A 21,585-nucleotide genomic window follows, 5' to 3' on the forward strand; every position below is an offset into this window, starting at 1 on the left:
AGAGAAGATATAGACGGAGGACCTCTATCCACGAGCGTGATTTTTTTTTTTTCTAACTCATGGGGCTGGTGGACTACGTTAGTACTTAGTAGTAGGAATCTTATCCTGACTTAATTCTTGAGTTTTCTCTTTAAAATGGGCGATATAGGAAACATTGCAAAATAGGAAGCCTTCTCTATACAATATGCTCTAGTGCACACACTAGAGGATTTTTGTTCGAGGGAAAGGTGCATTGAATCAAGATATGCATATCTACTCTTACTATAATTCCTTTCAAGACCGTCTTTACTTATTTATTTATTTTGAAGAAAGAAGATGGTTATTATTTTTGATTGTTCTTTTTGTTATTTGGATTTTAATGATCTTTTTAGTGCGTAGGATTTATCATCTACTATTCTAAAAAAATATCCTATTTGCATAAAGCCTCTTAAAAGAATTCTAATACATATACTAATTATCATGAGTTCCTTAAACTATGCATGTGCACCTTTTTATTGGTTATAGTTGTGTAAACTTAAATCATGTAAGCTTAAAAATAAACATATAAGCAAATAATTTATTTATTTTATGAAATAGTTTTACTTAAATAAGACAAAACTTGTTCGGCATTTTTCCTCTTCCTACCCGGTGTTCTCCTATCGATACTCTTTCATTTTTATTATTTTTAAAACATTTTATTTCCTTTTTGTCACTTTTTATGAAAAGTAAACTTTGCTATAAAATTTATTATTTAAAAGATAATGTCTTAAAAAATGCAATCTTTTTATTTTCAATTTGTCTTTAAAAATATTTTTTTCTTCATGATCGTTTTTTTTAAAGAGTAAGATACTCATATAAACTCTTGCTACTAAAAAGGTTACTATTTACTACTTAGTTTATATAAAAAATCTCTTTTTCTAGAAGCTTATGCACTCCTGAATGGATTTGTGCCTTCTTACATAATAAAAAGAAAAGAAGTTAATGAGCAAAATACGAGCTTATTTATATGTGGATACAGCTTCTCAAAAATACATACGGAGATGTGATGGCTTTTAAAGATGCGTGTGCATTATGTAATTTTTTTTCTATTTAATCACAAGACAAGATTTTGGTGGTATTCTTCTAAGATTGAGAGTTTGAGACGGCAGGTGGAAGCGATCATAGATGATTCGAGCCCGTGCACAATTTGGGGGTCTGATCGAACCGGCAGCGCTGACACGTACACACATGCGACGGGGTATTTCGGGAAAATAGATGTTACAATCTCCAGGGGCCGACTCTATTATTATAATGGTCACCGTCCAGCTGTGAAGAATGCCTTGACACAAGCAGCGCACTGCTGGATCACCGAGCCAACCTCATATTTTATATGTTTGACATGGGCATGCTATGGTTGTGTTCCTATGCACATAACATACATGCATGCATACTTATGCACATATACATATACATATATTTATATATATATATATATACATACATGCACATATATATTGTTAGGAAAGACCTCTTTACTAGATGAAAACTTTCCTATCTTTGTGTGAGTAGAATGAGAATACCACAATAATTAATCAATGTAAGAACCACCAAAAACAAACCACAAGAAAGAGACAAGAATTTTTAGGTGGAAAACCCTCCAATATGAGGGAAAAAACCACCGGACCTAAGTCCACCACAAACCTCCACTATCAACAATAATGGGCTTACAAAGTATCTTCTCTAGGCTAAGCTAGAGGATCACATACATCAAGGATCTCTTCCTTGGATCACAAACAAAGAGTTTATATGAAAAGAGTTTAGGCTCCAATAATAAAATGAGAACAATCTCACCGAGTGTAGGTTTGCACAAGGTTCTTCTTCCTCTTGAAATGCCTTGAATAAGATCTTCACCTCCTCCTTGAGATGGATTCCACAAGCACTTCTCCCAAGACGGCTACCCTCTTTTGTTTTCTTCTCATCCACCCTCTAATAGAATAATTAACCCTAACCCCTCTTTTCCCTCTTTTTGTTTCCTTTTTTTTTCTTTTTTTTTTATTTAAATTGCTGGGTCCCACCTCATATAAGGTGGGACTCGGCCAACAATTCTCCCCCTCCCATCTTATGTGAGAGGCTCCACCAAGCTTGCCTTAAGCATACAAATATCATGCTTCTTCTTAAGCAAAATTTTAGTCATCATATCCGACCCATTCTCATCGGTATGGATTTTCTCTAGATGCAAAAGCTTTTCTTCCAACACATCCCGAATCCAATGATACCTCACATCAATGTGCTTCGACCTTGAATGAAAGCTGGGATTCTTGCTAAGATGAATGGCACTCTGATTATCACAAAAGAGAGTATACTTTTCTTGTTTCAAGCCCAATTCTTGGAGGAATCTTTTCATCCACAACATTTCCTTACATGCCTCTGTCACCGCAATATATTCGGCCTCTGTAGTGGACAAAGCAACACATTTCTGCAATTTGGACTGCCATGAAACAGCTCCCCCTGCAAAAGTCATCATGTATCCCGATGTAGACTTTCGAGTATCAATATCACCAGCCATATCTGCATCTGTGAATCCTTCTAGCATAGTTTTTCCATTTCCAAAGCATAAGCAAGCTTTGGAAGTACCTCTAAGGTATCTAAGTATCCATTTGACTGCAGCCCAATGTTCTTTGCCAGGATTCGAGAGAAATCTGCTCACAACACCAACTGCATATGCTATGTCTGGTCTTGTACACACCATGGCATACATCAAACTTCCTACTGCTGAAGCATAGGGTACATTTTGCATCTCCTCTTTCTCCCTTTCATTTGTAGGACATTGCTTGTTTGTGAGTTTGAAATGATTTGCAAGTGGAGAGGAAATCGGTTTAGCCTTTTCCATATTAAACCGCTCGAGCATCCTTTCAATATACTTTTCTTGTGATAGCCAAAGCTTCTTGATCTTTCTATCACGAGAAATTCTCATGCCAAGCATTTGCTTTACGGGCCCCATATCTTTCATGGCAAACGACTTGCTTAAGTCTTTCTTCAACCTATCAATTTTGTTAGTATCACGGCCAATAATCAACATATCATCTACATAAAGCAATAGAATGATAAAATTACCATCACTAAACCTTTGCATATAGACACAATGATCGGATTTTGTCCTCTTGTAGTCGTGGCCCATCATGAAAGAATCGAACCTTTTATACCATTGTCTTGGTGCTTGTTTAAGCCCATATAAGCTTTTCTTCAACTTGCAAATAAGATGTTCTTTGCCCTTAGTTTTAAACCCCTCAGGTTGCTCCATATAAATTTCTTCCTCTAGGTCTCCATGCAAGAAGGCTGTCTTCACATCAAGTTGTTCAATCTCAAGGTCCATACTAGCTGCCAAACCCAATATAATCCGAAGAGATGACATTTTCACAACCGGAGCAAAAATTTCATCAAAATCTATACCTTTCTTCTGACCAAAGCCCTTCACAACTAATCTTGCTTTGTACTTAGGTTTTAAGCCGCTCTCATCCTCCTTTAATCTGTATACCCATTTGTTCTTGAGTGGTCTCTTACCCTTAGGAAGCTTTACCAAATCAAAAGTATGATTTTCATATAAGGATTTTATTTCTTCTTGCATAGCTTGAAACCATTTATCTTTGTCCTTATGATTCTGCACTTCTTGTATGCATTCTGGCTCCCCCTCATCTGTAAGAAAAACATACTCTGAAGCAGGATATCTAGATGATGCTCTGTGCTGTCTAGTAGACCTTCTGACCTCTAGTTCTGTCATTTCAGACTGACTTGATAGCTCACCATGTTCTGAAGCTTCACTGTGACCATTATCACCTGTAGAATCCTCACTAGCACCTGTATCACTATGCTCACTGTCATCCTGCACATCTCCTCTATCATCATCATGTACCATAGGTGGAGGAACTGGATCAAGATTAATTGGAGAACTGTTCAAATACTTCGGCTTCTCTTGCTTTCCAAAGTCTTCAATAAATTGATCTTCAAAGAAGACAACATCTCTACTCCTGATCACCTTTTTGTCTTTTGGATCCCACAACCTGTATCCAAATTCTTCATGGCCATAACCTAAGAAAATACATTCTTTAGATTTTCCATCAAGCTTAGACCTTTCATCTTTTGGAATGTGAACAAATGTCTTGCATCCAAACACCTTCAAATGACTGTAGGATACATCTTTTCCTGTCCAAACTCTTTCTGGCACATCACCATCCAAAGGAGCCGATGGAGAAAGGTTGATCAAATCCACTGCAGTCCTCATAGCTTCACCCCAAAATGGTTTTGGCAACTTTGCATGAGAGAGCATACATCTGATTCTCTCTACAATTGTTCTATTCATTCTCTCTGCAATTCCATTTTCTTGCGGTGTTTTAGGAACTGTCTTTTGGAGCTTAATGCCATAGTCTTTGCAATATTTTTCAAATGGCCCTCTATACTCACCTCCATTATCTGCCCTGATGCACTTTAGCTTCTTGCCTGTCTCTCTTTCAACCATGACATGAAAGTGTTTAAATATATCCAAGACTTGATCCTTGGATTTCAAAGCAAAAGCCCATACCTTTCTAGAATGATCATCAATAAAGGTAACAAAATAAAGTGCCTTGTTCTACTATCCATCATGCATACATCACTATGTATCAAATCTAGAATGTTAATTTTTCTAGATATAGGTGTTCTATGAAATGCAACTCTATGTTGTTTTCCGGCTAAACAATCAACACAAGTTTTCAAAGACACACCTTTGGTATTTGGTAGCAACTCCTTCTTGGCTAGAATTTGAAGTCCTTTCTCACTCATGTGCCCAAGCCTTTTGTGCCAAAGCTTTGTAGAGAAATCATCATCAATTGTATTCACCTCTCCTTTCTTTAGTTTTGCTTGCATCATATAGAGAGTATTATTTTTCTTTCCTCTTGCTATCAACAAAGAGCCTTTTGTGAGCTTCCATTTTCCTTCACCAAAATGATTGCTATAACCTTTATCATCAAGCTTGCCGGTGGAGATTAAATTGAGGCGGATATCCGGAACATGTCTAACATCTTTGAGTAGCAACTTGCACCCTGTATTGGTCTCTAAACATACACTCCCCATGCCAACAATTTTGGATAAACCATCATTTCCCATCCTAACACAACCAAAATCACCAGAAGTATAGGATGTGAAGAAACCACCATGTGGAGTGATATGAAAAGAAGCACCAGAATCAATCACCCAGTTACTATCTTCATATGCAAGGTTGACACAACCATCACTAACAACAATGACATCTGCATCAGCTGCAACTGCTGTAACATCCTTTTCCTCTGTCTTTGCTTCACCTTTTTCTGTGTTCTGCTCTCTTTTCAATGCTCTGCACTCTCTTTTCATGTGTCCTAGTTTGCCACAATGATAGCATTTTATGCCTTTCCTTGACTTTGACCTGCCCCGGGATTTATCTCTATTGTAAGGATACTTGCTTTTGCTTCTACCTCTTCTTTCTGTCACAAGAGCCTCAGCTTCAGGAGATATTCCCTGTTCCTTTCTTCTAACCTCTTCATTTAGCATGCTATCCTTTACCATATCCAAAGTGACCTTGCCGTCAGGTGCAGAATTGCTTAGAGACACCACAAGAGTCTCCCAACTGTCTGGCAAAGAACTAAGAAGTAACAAAGCCTGCAACTCCTCATCTAGGACAAGCTTCATAGTAGTCAACTGATTCACCAAGCCTTGGAAGTCATTCAAGTGTTCTGTCATACTTTTCCCATCTTTATACTTCAAGTTGACAAGCCTCCTAATCAAAGAGGCTTTATTCTGTGCAGTCTTTCTCTCATACATGGCCTCTAATTTCTTCCACAAAGAGAAGGCATTGGTTTCTTGAGCAACATGATGAAACACAGTCTGATCAACCCATTGTCTAATTTGTGCAACTGTCTTTCTATTCATTATCTCCCATTCCTTGTCAGTCTTCTCTTTTGGCCTAGCCTCATCTCCATTGATAGGTTCATACAAATCCTTACAATAAAGGATATCCTCCATCCTAGGTTTCCAAATGGCATAGTTGGAAGATGTCAATTTAATCATGCCTCCCATAGAATCCTCCATTCGAGTCACACAAGAATTTTATCAAACACCTTGTAGGCACAAAACCTTGCTCTGATACCACTTGTTAGGAAAGACCTCTTTACTAGATGAAAACTTTCCTATCTTTGTGTGAGTAGAATGAGAATACCACAATAATTAATCAATGTAAGAACCACCAAAAACAAACCACAAGAAAGAGACAAGAATTTTTAGGTGGAAAACCCTCCAATATGAGGGAAAAAACCACCGGACCTAAGTCCACCACAAACCTCCACTATCAACAATAATGGGCTTACAAAGTATCTTCTCTAGGCTAAGCTAGAGGATCACATACATCAAGGATCTCTTCCTTGGATCACAAACAAAGAGTTTATATGAAAAGAGTTTAGGCTCCAATAATAAAATGAGAACAATCTCACCGAGTGTAGGTTTGCACAAGGTTCTTCTTCCTCTTGAAATGCCTTGAATAAGATCTTCACCTCCTCCTTGAGATGGATTCCACAAGCACTTCTCCCAAGACGGCTACCCTCTTTTGTTTTCTTCTCATCCACCCTCTAATAGAATAATTAACCCTAACCCCTCTTTTCCCTCTTTTTGTTTCCTTTTTTTTTCTTTTTTTTTTATTTAAATTGCTGGGTCCCACCTCATATAAGGTGGGACTCGGCCAACATATATATACACACAAACACACACATGTATACTAAAAATCATATGATTTGAAATGTTCAAAAATATAAATATAAGTTAATGTTATTTAGACTATCTAAATTTTTGATTTCTCGATGCATAGGCTAGAGCGCTCCAAATCATATGACTTTTGGTATATAAGCAACTTAGAGGTGGTAGATCATATCTAACGGTTCAGATCATCGATGTGAAACCTTCATTATTCAATCTAGATTTGACTAGATTTGAGTAGAAATCTATTAAAGTGCAGCAAAGTTTGAATAATTCATAATTTTTGGAAGGTGCTTTTTTTAATTTCCGAAGAGGTGGTTGCTCACTAGATTTATATTAAAAAAGATGGGACAACGTTGGATATTATGAGAAGCAGAAAGCATAGATCTTCATAATTTACACTGGCGATATTTTACTTGAATGTATCATTGTGATTGCCAATTCATTATCGTATCTGATAATATCCTAAATGGCAAAGTTATATAGTGATATAAGATTTTTGTACGAGGATTGCACCCATCTCACAAGTAGATGACTCGTCACAATTAGAGGCATCATAATGTACCCATTATCTGTAAATTATCAGAAAGAGATAAAGCAAATAAGAAGGTCATGAGTCATCCTTGGAGATGACTCGTCATAATGTGATTAAGACCTAATCCTCAAAAAACCAATCATTGTTCAAGTATTTGGAGCCGGTTTTATTAATCTTCTTTCACCAAGTAATAGAATGTGATTTTCCAATAAATATTGTTCTCTTGCACTTTACAGTGCATGCTCTTTGCATTTTTAATGGTAGCCAAAGTTTCGTGGGGTTAGTGTCTTAAATGAGTTGTTGGTGCTATCCCTACAGAGGATTACAACAAGTTGATGATCACTGCTTTTGAGGGGCCAAAACTGCTTGTTGACCCCATCAGTGGTATATTCTAATTGAAAACTAAGTTGTCAATTAGATTAAAATGATTACACCAGTGAGGGCTTATCCTTGTCTTCATCCCTGGAATTTAAGATATAGTAGATTTTTATTGATAAGTACAAGAAGCGTATTATAGTATATGCTGTGAATATGCAATCAATTCTGATGTATTTCTTGTTTGCTTGCAGTTATGATCCACGGAGATGAAGAGAAATGATGTGATTAATAGAAGGTGGAAGATTTGGTCGGTGGTTCATCGAGAGAGAAAACATTCAAAGACAGTTATATCTAAATAGAAGGGTCGCTGCAATGTATGATATCATGTAGAAAATAGCAAAAGTTTATAATTTTATGTTCAGGCATACGTATAAGGTGAAAATCACCTATGCACAATGTTAAGTTTAAGCCTACTACTTGCTATTCTTAGAACATGGAGGTTTCCAATATTCACAAGGAAGAGATCATATTCAAAGGAATCATTACAACAACTCAGGGGCATGTGGGTTAATATACTGATATATAGTAAATGAGGCAAATGCTAAGAAGGCTGATGTCTAAAGATGGACAATCATCAGGAAGAATAAATGTTTGCATCATCCAATTCCTTCTCTGATGACCTCTCTTTAGGTGGAAAGGAAAAGAGTAACTAAAAGATAAATAAACCACATCTAGTTTGTACTCCCCAGCTTCACTTAAACTCAACAAGATCATATCCTGTATAAATAAGCACACGAATTTCCCTTGATACCTATTGTCCATGTACCTGATCAGTCACCAGGAACCAAGTGAATACAAAGCATAGAATGGTGACAATTTGCTGAACAGAACATGACCCATGAATTCTGAAATTCAACTCTATCCATCTATGTTATCCAGACTTCCTCAATTGACAGAGTTTAATAGAAGATTTCATCTATAACTATAATAATCATCGAGCTTCTTGCGGTCTTCAGCGTCATAAATAAGATCACCCAATTGTCAAAGGACATATCATCCTTTGTGCTCAGTAGTTGTTTGTTTATTCGTTTGGATAAATACATCTTAGTTCAAATCATACTTCCTTATTTCGACAAATGTAAATAAAAAAGGTGCATAAAAAATGCATTCATTGATTTACATAAATTATATATATATATATTAAAAACTTTTAGAGAAGATCAGCGGTCCATCTTCCTCTCATGTGCTGATCACTGTTAATGCAAGCAGTCCATTCTCCTACCATCACCAACCTCCTGCAGCCCATGCTGTGTCTGATACACAATCAAATCCATCTGCCCTCTTTATTCCCAAGCTTTTTGAAGGCCAACCGGCAGTGTCAGCTTTTCCTTTTCCTGTACCGTTAAACTTGCCCCTCAGGCTTCCACCACAAAGGAATGAAAAGGAGAGCAGCAGCCGTGGGAGACACGCATCTTTATCACTCTTTCACATGGGCATCATCTCTGCAGCCAAGCAACCAACCCTCTTAGATCATTGCACCCTCCTTTATGTACCAGGCTTGACAAAAGGAAACACTTTTTCTGGAACTTGGGAGTGGAATCCCCTCCCATTACGAGACAGTGGAAGGTGCTCTGGGCCCAGTTCGAACCAAATTTGTATAATCCAGTGGCCCTCTTATCGCTTTTGCTGCATATTTGAGCTGTCACACTTTATCAGATGGTTATGATCATGCTAAACAATAAGTTCATTATCAAAAAGGGAATAGGATATTTTGGATTACAATACCTACCCACTTGTTTTATGGAATTGGACAAACCATCAGTGCTTCTTAAGATCAAACAGGCAATTTCAGATTATAGGGGGAAATGATGCATGACAATGATACATATATACGAGTTCTTCACCGATGCAGACAAAAAATGATCAGTTCCACGGTCAAAACTCTTGATTTGCAGCAAATAAATTAGTAGCACATAGACCCTTGTCCTAACTTTATGATACCATTGGTTAGCGCTGTAAGAATAGTAACAAGCACAGTATTAGTGATGACTTACAGGGGTAAGATCACCAAAGGTGATGGTTACTGCCCAAATACCAATAGCCTCAAGAAATGAGATGGAATGACAAAAGTGATGTTTTATAGGAAACGGTGAAAATTGCCCACATGCTATGCATACAAATAAATGCATGCGGAAACAGCAGCAGCAATAGAGATACCAAATACATAGTAAACAAACAGTATCAAATACGTAGTGATTTTTTCTGTATTCATTGAACGAATTTCGAGTAGTTATTTCAACTCTGATCGCCAATGGACAACTAGTGCATACTTCAATTATTCTAAAGTAATTCAAGGAAATTAACTAAAAGTAATGCAAGTAACATGCATCGTTTTAATTATTCAAAGAATGCTGTTTCAATAATGACTATGCTTTGGAAAAGTAACTACTTACCAAATTGTGATCACAAAACTCTAACTCAAACCTCACTGAGCCCCATCATAACAGAATAAGTAAGCAGTATCTTGTCAAGGGTTTCTCTGATTTATAAAAAAATCCAGCTAGATGCTACGAATAATTAGTCAAATCTCTGTGCAGTTCATTATGTGGTTGTCTAAATCCACCCACAGATTTGTTCCACATGCACTAGAGGTTAGGATGTTGGTGATATAGATTTACTTATGTACCCCATAAACTCTGTTTTCTTTTTCAAATGTTTATTTGAAAAGTTTTTCCATAACAATCTCACCTATTGCATGGCAAAGCTCTAAAGATAGGTTGCTAGTCACATGCCTCGCCCTTTATAGAATGAAATGATAGAAGTCGAAGGGAACTCACATTAGCTTTATGTGATGGGAAGAAAGAGTCCTAACTACCATGCCCTCCAAAGCCTTGTGGCTTTCAGGACCACTCAGTGATATGGCCAGTTGGTTGGGCAGATAGCTTTTAGCACAAGGATCTCTGTTTGGATACAGACCTCCACTTTTTACAATTGAGAGGCTTTGCTAAAGGTTCCTGTCAGTCATTGCCAGCATAAAAGCGAAGGTTTTGCCCATCAAATCACATGAAAAGGGCAGTGGAAGACTATTATGACAGTAATAACTAGTATGACAACCATGTGCAGGGAACATGCCACTGATGAAATAGGAGAATTGCAAGCCACTCCCAATTTACATATGACCAACAACTTATTAAATGACTGATTTGCAAGATAAGCTATGTTGCATGGAGTCAGCCATGAGTATCAGATGCAAGTTTTAGATCCTTCTAATGTCTAAGATTTTCTTCTTGCAAAATCACATATCATACGCATAACCAAGTCTATATGTCAAGTTTAAATGGCTGACTGAGCTAGTTTGATGGCCAGGAAAGCTAGTTGTCGTTTTATTTGAGCCTTCTAGCATAATTTGGCTAATGGCCACAAATATTGTAGAAGTTCTCAAGGTTATATGATGCAAGATACATAGAAGACAGGAAGGGAAAGTGTGCCAACTAATGCTGCAAACAAGTCTCAAACCTGTTATTTTCTTAAAAGGTATAGACACGAAGAGAAAACAACTCTCCATGAATTGGTTGTCACATTCCTAATTACTGTGATGGTCTTGCTCCTAAAAATTTTCATTGTAGAGCTCCAATTAGATCAAGAGCAGTTCCAGTCATCTAACGGCTAGGACTGTTCAAATGACACAATCTCTCCTAATTTATTTTTGAGAATAATGGTAAGTGCAGCCACCTTTCTTATTCAAAGTCCGAACCTGTTCCTAGCACAAGCACTAAGGAAAGAGGTGCAATTGGTGGACCTAAGTCTTATTGGCTTAACCTCTTTCTAGTTAGACTGTTGGGCCAAAGAACAGTTGCATGTGAGCACATATGTGTACAGAACATTTTCCACCATGTGTGCGACTTTTTATCATATAAGAGAAGGCAAGCTAAAGTATGTGAGAGTTGTAACTAGTTACCACACTTAGCTAATACAAAATGTGTCCAAAAATGTATTTTGGTTCAATATCTCTCTAATTTATTGACTATGTCAGTATTGTGAATGATATCATAATCTATCAGATTGAAGTTGATGCAGCACAAAAGATAAATAGTAGACCCAAGGTTAATCCTTGCCAGTGGAAACAATCAAAGATTAATGTGACATGTAAAAGACATGAAATAGGCATGAAGAATGAACATGGTGAACTTCCATATGCAAATGATTATGCCCAACTATATATAGTTTTACATAAATAAGATACACATTTTATGATTTATGGTAATGTGGCCTCAAAACTTTAATCTGAGACAAGTCCAAAATAAGCCATTTGAGCAATGAAAATAAATCAAAGCAGTTCCCTTGGAATTAGATGCTTATTTCCCTAAATCATTCTTGCCTGCCTTCTCATCTTCTCACTTGCCTTCAGTCTTTTTTGTAAGACTAAAAGGTTGCACTTTTCCTCTTTTTCCTCATCACAATACCAACATGCAAACGTATATCTGCTTGCCAAATCTTATATTCATGAACAAAGAAGACAAATTAAATATTAAGCCACCCTTTCTCATCATGCTCAAAAGCCTGACATGTAGCTTACTTCCTGCTAAATGGTTTTAGCATTATAACAAACTTGGAGCATCAACTGTAAGTGGGATCCTTTTAATTTAGTTTAAGCAAGCAGAAAAAATAAAATTCAGGCCCATGTTACCTAAACTCTGACAGAGCACCTAAATTCTTGAGGTTTCGGATTCAGTTGTGTATTGATAAACAATAAAAGAAGTTGGAGGGGAAAAAATCAAAGATAGACTGTTTCCCCATTCTTGTACCATGGTCCTTTTATTAGATAGATTAATTAAGATATTAGCTCCACACTTCCATTCTTGTACAATTGTGAAGAGTTATTCTAGTAACATAAGGAACAAGAATCCATATCTTTTACCATTTTGGGGTTCAGACCCTGGAGAAAAAAGTTCCCAACTAAATTGTATTCAATCTAAATAGATTGCCAAGGGTAGATAATAATGTTTGTGTCTTCCCAAAAATAAATGCATAGCCTAAATTTACAACTAACGGAAATGTTTGGTATCTCCAATAATTAAATCTTTAACTATTGGACATGTTTATTATTATGAGTCAATAAACATATTAACACATTCTGAATTATATGCTTTTGACCTTAAGGTATATCTGATAGGAAAAGTGTTGGATGTCTTTCAAATTTCAGTCTGCTTTAATCTTGCCCCTTATATCTACCTACAGTACCTGTTTCCCTCTCCATGGGCAAGAAGGAAAAGCCTCCATCATTCTCATCTGATTCAATGATTACCATACACAATTGCTCTGTACTGCTAATTTTTATCAAACAAAATAAAAACATATACAAATGTCTTCTTCCAACCAAATTGCCACCGCATGCACTTCTAACTTTAAACATGACATTGTGGAAGAAATCAGCATCTAGAAACGATGTCGAAGGACTAGGACCCAAAATGGATGAATTTCAGTTTTGAAGTACAAAACCACTGAGAAAATGAAAGATGCAGAATGAAATGAGAAATTTCTTCAGATACAATTAATAGACCATTAAACTACCTGCATAAGGAAAGAAATTTCTTTCCAAATGAGTGTGCTTAGAGACATCCATTATCAGTAAGTAGTCATGCTGTCAAATTTTCTGCTTCTATCTTTGAAGTTGGAGATGTTGAAAATGCATCATGCATGCAACGGAACTGGCATTGGCAGAATTAGCAGAAGGTTAAAAGATTCTTATGAATATGACATGAATTTCACCAAAAAAAAAAAAAAAAACACATGAATGGAACCAAACATTCTAAAAATCTTTAGGCAAAATATTAATATAAACTTACATCAATATTTACCCGCAGATTTTTCTTTCTAACATTTTAAACTGTACAGGCATAAGAAGATATTTCAGCAGAGTAGCATCCACAGATTCACTTTTGACTTCCGACAAAAAATTGCAGACTCCACCATTAAGGCTTGAAAAATCGCCCTACATCCTATCTTTACAGGAGAAAGTCATTATCAATAATGAGATAATCCTATGTGAATGCGATATGGAAGTATAAACAATTCAGTGTGACCCCATATGGCCAATTATGCATAGTCATTAGTCATACCAGTACACACCAAACCACTTTAAATATAAGCATGACCATACCTGTAGATGGCGCAAAAATAGGGGCAACTGTTCTAATGCCTCTTATCCATAACCACAGTTTCTTTGTAATGGTTATGTCCATGGAAAAGAAAGATGATTATTTCTCGAAGATTATGGATAACAGAAGGCAATTTGGATATAATTATGGTTTATTCAACAGCCAACATTCCACAAAAAATTATAAAATGTGTATGAACTTGGTCAGCTTGCATTCAAAGTCCGGTATACAACCTTTTAGACAAACTGATCCTGTATATGTGGTAAAATTTCTTCGACTAATAACCAAAATATTGTAGGCACCTCGGTCTAGCATAGCCACAGAACCCGTACTTACAACAGACACCACACGATGAACAGCACAGCGTAAAATATAAATTAATGACTTAGGATTCAAATTCCTGCCAAGCCTATGTATTGCTTGTAGCAGGAATCTCCGAGAAAGACATAAAAGCTTGATTGCACAGAATTCCTAAATTCTGAAATGCAACAAAGCCTCCATTTCAGGCAGCATTCTCCTGCTCCTTACCCTGCCTTGGGAAGCAGCACGAGCAGAAGGTGCTACTCTGAAGGCCGGCCATGGCCAGCAGATATGCCTCACTCTCCTGCGGCTACCACTTCTCTCCCTTCTGCCACGATCAGCTTCTTCCTCTAACTGTCTTGTCAACTCCTCAATTCGTTCCCTGAAACCAGCAGATCTGCTGTCTGCCAGCCTGAGGGTGACTTCTGCAGCAGCCTGAGCAGCCATTGCAGTGGCTGCTAGCTTTTCCTTCAGCTTCAGCTTGTTATTTGCAGCATTCAACTCTGCCTTTGTCCTCTCGAGCTCTTCCCTGAGCAAATGAACCTATGAAAAGAAAACAATTTAAATTCTATGATCAAAATTGGGTCAAGGTAACAATCCATTTACTTGACCATAGATATGTCCATTTTTTGGAAATAATGGCTACTACCTTGATCTTAGTTCTTTCTTTACAACTATAATCCTACGCAAGGAGACAAGACTGCATAGCTTATTCTTAATATATGGTGTCAATAAGTATTCATTAAGTACTATGACAATAACTAAGATATGAAAAAGTATTGAGACCTCAGAAGAAACTTTTTGATTAGGAGGTATAACTTGCTATAAATATTATTTCTGTATTTCATGTAGTATAAAGATAAAATTTTGAATAAATTTTTATCAAGATCTATAAAACGAATGCTTTAACGGCTGAAATTTAATGAGACTGTCTCAAGAAATGAATTGAGTCTAATTCACAATGTCAAGTAGCTTTGAGGGAATAAACAGTTCTAGACCAAGCCCAATGTGAAAATTACATGACCAAGCAAAGCAGGGTATCCAGATTGTCACCTCCTTCTCACGTTCTTCAATTGCAGCTTTTCCAGCTTCTACCTCCAATTCACATGCCTCCCTCCATCTTGCAACCTCTTCCCCTGCTTCTTTTATCTCTGTCATGAGCTCTTCAACCTTGTAGGTGGTAAGAAGAGAAGTAAGATACTGTTTGACCTAAAAAAATGACATATATAGATGAAGTGTGTGATTACACTGTGTGCCAGCATATTCACTCTTTCTTCCAGATCTTTAATGTATAGTTGACTCTCTGTTAAGTTCTGAGCTTGTTTATCAACAAGAGTCTGCAAATGCTCGTTATCTGACCTGGTAATGCATAGATAAAAAGACATGAGTAGCAAAACACTAAGAAGAAAAGAGAATTTTTTTTAGAAGAAGTAAACACTGGAATGTATGCACATGTAACTTGCTGGTTGTGTGCAAATTCAAGGAATACATAATTAGCAGCACCAAGTACATAGTAATTATAGTAGAATAATATTGGAAATCATGCTAAGATTTACGGACAAGATTATTAAAAATGATTACTTCAAAAAATTTGGTCCTGAAAAGTAGGGAATCATAAGAATACATATTGCACCATGTCCTAGCTATATGGAGTTGGTTGTACTAAAGGATAAACACATTGGAGAAAAAAAATAAATGAAAGGAGTTAGGATGCCCGTCAGTGCAAGAAACAACTTCTAGTGAGAGAAGTCTTTTGAATAAAGTATAGGCTACAATACACCATCATCACAGGGATTTCACTAAAATACATTCTAGAGTTAGTTTCGCTTATATGATTTCATCAGTTGACAGCTTTGTAGAATGTTTTGGTTTCTATTGTAGATGAGTGCGCTTCTAGGCTATGCATGAAAAGATGCAGCTCAACATATCGATATTGGTAAGCTGTTAATGGTATTTTCATTCCCTTTGATTCAATGTATACTTCTTATTCACATGGAGATCAACATAATCATATTCAAGCTTTCTCTGCCATGCGTTTGTAAATCAATACAAATTGATGCCAAGAATATATGGTAACACTTAGAAAAACACATGGATGGCAATAACCAACTATAAGATCCAAAGCTGCTGCATGAACAAAGTACCTGGACTCATCCAAAGTTCGTCTTAATTCAGTTATCTCACGCCGTAGATTCTTCATTATAGTTTCCACGGTTGACGTCTGATCAGAAAAAATCCAGAAGCAACAAATCTGATGGTTATCCCACAACATAAAGTCAATTCATAGTGACAAACCATGATATGAAGAGAAAGTTAATTGTTCTTCATAAAGGATCAGGAAATTTCTAGCAGGCAGCATGATTTTAATGTTTTGTGCCTATCTTTGATCTTGTGGAAATTAATATTTCAATACACAAATAGAACATACGGAAAATTTTTCATGTAGTCAGTTTCAAGGGCAGAAATATCTTTGTGCCTGAAAATACATTATTCCTGACTGATAGTTCAGCTTGAAGGTATTTGAGACATAACATCTAGTTTCTCCAGCACAATAAGATATTTTTGTTTTAAGGCCAAAGTATGCTCAAGGTTTATTACAAGGAGAATAGCAAAACCAGCTGCAACATATGGATGAAGGTCGATCAATAAAGATGGCTAATGCAAATAAACCCCAGAAAATGAGGGTGTTAAGGTTAACAAAAAGTAGAGACATGTGCAACAAGTGAACCTTAGGATTTGTACTGATAAAGAATAAAGCAATAGTGAACAAATGTGGCTTATTTGATCGATTGTAGTGAATGCTCGAGATAGTCTTCATGAAGAGGAAAATTAGATAGTCGATTCTAATCAATCAGACTCCAATTTCAGACTATGCAGGTATGACTTCGAAAGGCTATGGGATACATATAAAAAATGTCACTTTAGAAGTAAATACATAATTAATATTACACCAGATATCTTGAATAATGTAGTGAAGTTTCATTACAGTTGGAGTTTAAGTCTTAGAAAAGAAGTTAATGTGTTATCCATACTTGGACTGCATGTTACATATGTTACGAATGCCCAATATGTTGCGTCATAGTTAGATTGATCAAGGAAAAATTGAAAAATAACCGATTTGTATCCTTTTGTGATGATATTTAAGTATAGTCATATTTATGCAGACTGCCACTGCCTTCCACTTCTTCAATCTAGAACTATACACACTAACAACCATAAGCTATGAAGGCAAGTTCAACTGACACAAGCAGAGACAAATTCCAGTAGTTCGAGGAAAGACCAGAAAACAACAAAGGAGTAGATTTCAAGTGAAAAAAACGTTACCCCTCCCCTTCCACCAATGTGTAATTTATAATAGTTTCCCAAAAAATAAATATTGGAATAACCCTATTTCGATGAAGTTCTGAAAATGCAACCTTCCATAAGGGCCCATCCATACTTCCCAATATGCAATTATGACTAATAATATTCTGGTCAATCAACTTTTAACAGTATGTCCTCAGCTTGCTTTAAAGATTTGCTTATAGTAGCTTAAGAAGCCCGTTCATTCTCTGCTTGCTTGCATTACTAAAAATATGCTACTCAAGAACAGGCTAAGTTTTATGAAATTTGCCAAAACGAATTAATGCTAAAAATTTATGAGATAATATAAGATGCCATCTATAAGTGCTTGATTTGTAACACTTCAAGATTGGGTATATTTTTAATTAATCTTTAAAATTTGGTAATCATTGGTAATAGAAAAGGTGTTTTGATATCATATAATGAACTAAGTTCTAAAATTCCTATTCACTAATTATACCACATATTATCTATCCAAAATTTACAAAGATAAAATTGGGAGAATTCCAGTATAGTCAACAGAAATGCAGATTTGGGCTCAATAAGACACCATCCTTCAAAACAGTTTTCAATAATTCTATTTTGATGCAAACAAAGATAACATCAGCAAGCAGAAGAAGGGGAAATGAAGCCTTCTAGCACTTCAGATGCTAACAGATTCAATCATGATTACACTATATAATCTTATTAGAGCTTTTATATCATAATTAAGCTTCATGCTTAAAATTAACCCTATTAAAAAAATAATCATCAGGAGGAAGCAGATTCAATTACCAGACTGATGACCTCTTCATCACATTCACTACCATCAGATTTCATGCTTGCATTAGAACTAGTTATCTGATCTGTTTGCGAGTCCCCGCCTGTCCCCCCCATCATGAACCCAAACCCAACTTTCTGCAGTCCCTTCTCAGCTATCTGCAGGATTACACCCTTCTTCTGTTCTGCACTTCCCCTCAGCTTATTAAGGCTCTTTTCCACTGCCTCCTTCTCCATTAAAGCTATCCTCAGCAGGTTGCCGATATCCCTATTCTCCTCTGTCAAACTCACAATGCTGTTCCCCAAGTCCTTCTTCTCCTTTCTTATTTTCTCTTCATATTCCAAAAACTTAGACTCCACTGTCGTTCCAAGCTTAAGCATCGACTTGGTTTCCAACATTGAAACCTCCAGTGCATCCTCCAAATTGGATTTCTCCTCCGGACTTTCCTCCAATTTCTTCTCGCATATCCTCTCACCAATCCTCTTCAAGCACTCTTTTGCCATCAGGATAGAATCAAGAATTCCAGACAAGGCTCCATCTCTCTTGCTCCTTTCCTCAAGCAACTCGGAAACCCTAGCCCTAGACACCTCAATTGCGCAACCAAGTTCCAATCTTTCCCTCAAATTCGCCTCCTCCTGCTCCTTTGCCGAGTCCTCCGCCTCGAGGAGCTTGATTCGGAACGAGTCCCTCTCCCCCGATACCTCCTCCAGAGCCTGAGAGAGATCAAAGTTACGGGCACGGAGATCTGCTTGCGTTTCCTCCAAGGCCATGCATCTAGGCTGGAGCTCATTGTACGAATTTCGAAGGGATTCGAGCTCGGACAGGAGGGCATCGCCCGGGCGAGCGTCGCCATTGGGAAGAATAGGGTTCTCGATCGAGGAAAGCTCGGGGTCTCGATCATCGGACGGACCTTCCATGTCATCAAGAATCCAACCGAGATATATCTAGGGTTTTGGGTCGCCATTTACACGGGGGAGGAGAAAACCTTAGAATTCGGGGAAGAGTAAACCCTAGCTACCAGTCAAAGAGGAAGGGGGAGGAGGGAAGAGACGTTGGGATGGAGCGGGGCCGTTAGGTTTGAACTTGGGATGGAAGTATTTACAACCGTTCATCTGGTGAGCCCCCGTCTCCCGAGGGAGGAGCTTATAATTTGATTAGTCAGATATAAGCTAATCGTATTTAAAGCTTTGAATGGCACTGATCAAAAGTTCAGAACAAATTTATATAAAAATTGGGCTTGGGATTTGATGGAGGCCCACAAATGTTGGCCTTTTTATACTCTCTTCGCCTAGTCATTCGATTAGGCATGTTCAGAATTTTGCTCAAACTTTTCGCAAAAAAAAAAAAAAAAAAAACTTAAGCTGAAGCATGGACCATCCCACAATTGGATTATGAAGTGGGGTGTGCATTTTAGGGTTTGAGGATTTGTTTTTTTTTTTACAAAAAATTGGTGTTTTTCAAACATAAAATTGAAATTTATTTCACTAAATCCGGTAAAAATCATGATACAAGATTATCTTCCTCGAGTAAATCTTATAAAGCATCTCATATCATCCACATGCAATCCCCTTCATTTTTTCGGAAGGCATCTTCTTCATTAGATTCATTTTTTTTTTTTTTGTTATTGATCGTCAAAATGATTTCATAGGCTAACATTTCTTTAAAATTTGTTTGCATGGGATAAGCTGGGATCATACTCTGAGTTGAGCTTCAAGGATGTGCCTCTTGGGATCAGCTCCAACACCAGTCTTGCCACTCAAAAGTTGAAAATACAAGATGGCAATAATCGATTGTAGAAGATAACAAGATTATTCAATCATTTACTCTTTTATAAATGGAATTCTATCGTTTACTTTCTATGGGTTCGATCTCTTATGTGCTCTAGGCATGTCTTGTTTGTTTTTGTTACAAATACTTGATCATTACTATAAATCGCATTGAGGACCTGACAACATAAATCTTTTTATGTATCTAATTATCTTATTGTCTGACTGAAAATTGCTTATGGTATTTTGTATCGTTTCTCTTTTTCATGAGCATTTTTCTTCAAAAACTATTTATAATACTTATAATTACATCCAATGATAGTACAAATGAATCAATTTAGAAGGCCGTAGTAGTATTATTGTGCTAATCATGATATTTGTGGCATTGATGAAATTAATGCATCTTTATTTCTTCTCATGTTTGCGTACTGCTTGATGAGATTATCTAAAAACCATTTATCAAGTTAGCCTTAATATTACTAATCTAGTTGATAATGGGTTTGTAATGTCCTCCCTTTGAAAAAATAAGCTAGGAATAAAAATAACAAAGTTGCATGGCAAAGCAACAAAAGAGCTGGCATTTTCTACAAGGTTCGCACTGGTGTCATGCAAGAGCAGTACCAAGTTTGCACTCATCTCACATCTTAACTTTCTTATGAACTGAAGGGGAGGAGATCAAATTTTAGAGAAATTCACAATTTGCAGATGACAGTTAAATTTATTTTCCCAAAGTTGTTGACATGTTCCTTGCAAGTATTTAGATTATTGCCTATTTCCTCTTTTAATCCCTGATAAACATCTGACTGACGATGAATTTCCTGCAAAATTTATGCTCATCTCCAACAACACTAGTCTTGGCAGGCTAGGCATTTATGCTTTAATTTGAAGCTGGTATCAAATAAAAGCAGGACTTATATTGGCAGACTTTAGTTGTTTAATGGTAGTTTTAGAATAAAATGTGTAGTTTACCTGCCATCACTTCATCTCTCCTTGTTCAATTCTTGCGAAGAAGTTTGGCAAATCATCTAGCTAAATGATCGCTTACTGTAATCTCCTTCGATAATCTCTCAAAGTTGGTTTAGCTTCTGATTCTATATCTGCAGCTAGCCTATGCAGATCAAGACTGATTAGATCAACATGGTGTTCTTCTTGGTCCGCTACAAACGCCACCATCCTACCATAAACTAGTCTTTGTTCTTGGAAGATAAGAGCTAAGCTGATCCCCTAACTAACTTCTCCAAATCTTTACGTAGCATTTGGCTAGAATTTACTAGCTTTTATAATTTAATTCCATCTTTCAAAGCACTGTTGATTATTTTATCGTTCTCATGCTTCCTGCAGTCAACTTTGCTAATCCACAGAATCCATTGCTGAAAGTGGATTCAAGATAAATTCAGATGTTTGGGCCATGCGCTTGCCCAACTCCATTGGAAACTCCTATACATGGATGCTGCTATCTCATCAGATATTCTGTGAGGTTAATTTAGTATGTCTATCTATATGACCATCCCAACAAGAAGGGTTGATGGAACAGTCCAAGCTATACCAACACAAGTAATCTTTGACCCTTCAAAATGCCACTGGTACACGGCACAAGAATATTTGTTGATTGGTACACAGATCTTTCCATCTTCCATCCTAGGCCTATGAACCTGGCCGGTAAGGAAGATACCTGGCAACTGGAATGCACCTTCC

General features: G+C 36.8%; 1 protein-coding gene across 2 annotated transcripts; it reads right to left on the reverse strand.

Moving 5' to 3' along the window:
* Positions 1 to 13,912: 13,912 nt before the first annotated feature.
* On the reverse strand, positions 13,913 to 19,211 carry LOC103705527 (uncharacterized protein At3g49055). Of its 2 annotated transcripts, none has more exons than XM_026804047.2 (5): positions 18,139 to 19,211; positions 16,167 to 16,273; positions 15,270 to 15,381; positions 15,076 to 15,192; positions 13,913 to 14,565 (listed from the first exon to the last, which is right to left on the reverse strand). In XM_026804047.2, the coding sequence occupies exons 1-5, from the start codon at positions 19,039 to 19,041 to the stop codon at positions 14,194 to 14,196; spliced, it is 1,611 nt and encodes a 536-aa protein (XP_026659848.2). In that variant the 5' UTR covers positions 19,042 to 19,211; the 3' UTR covers positions 13,913 to 14,193. The 2 variants fall into 2 exon arrangements, with proteins under 2 accessions (XP_026659848.2, XP_008787489.2); XM_008789267.4 differs by having other exon boundaries at positions 16,167 to 16,243; positions 18,139 to 19,210.
* Between the last annotated feature and the right edge of the window lie 2,374 nt (positions 19,212 to 21,585).

The sequence above is a fragment of the Phoenix dactylifera genome, chromosome 17, assembly GCF_009389715.1.
Source record: "Phoenix dactylifera cultivar Barhee BC4 chromosome 17, palm_55x_up_171113_PBpolish2nd_filt_p, whole genome shotgun sequence".
In the NCBI taxonomy this organism is placed as follows: domain Eukaryota; kingdom Viridiplantae; phylum Streptophyta; class Magnoliopsida; order Arecales; family Arecaceae; genus Phoenix; species Phoenix dactylifera.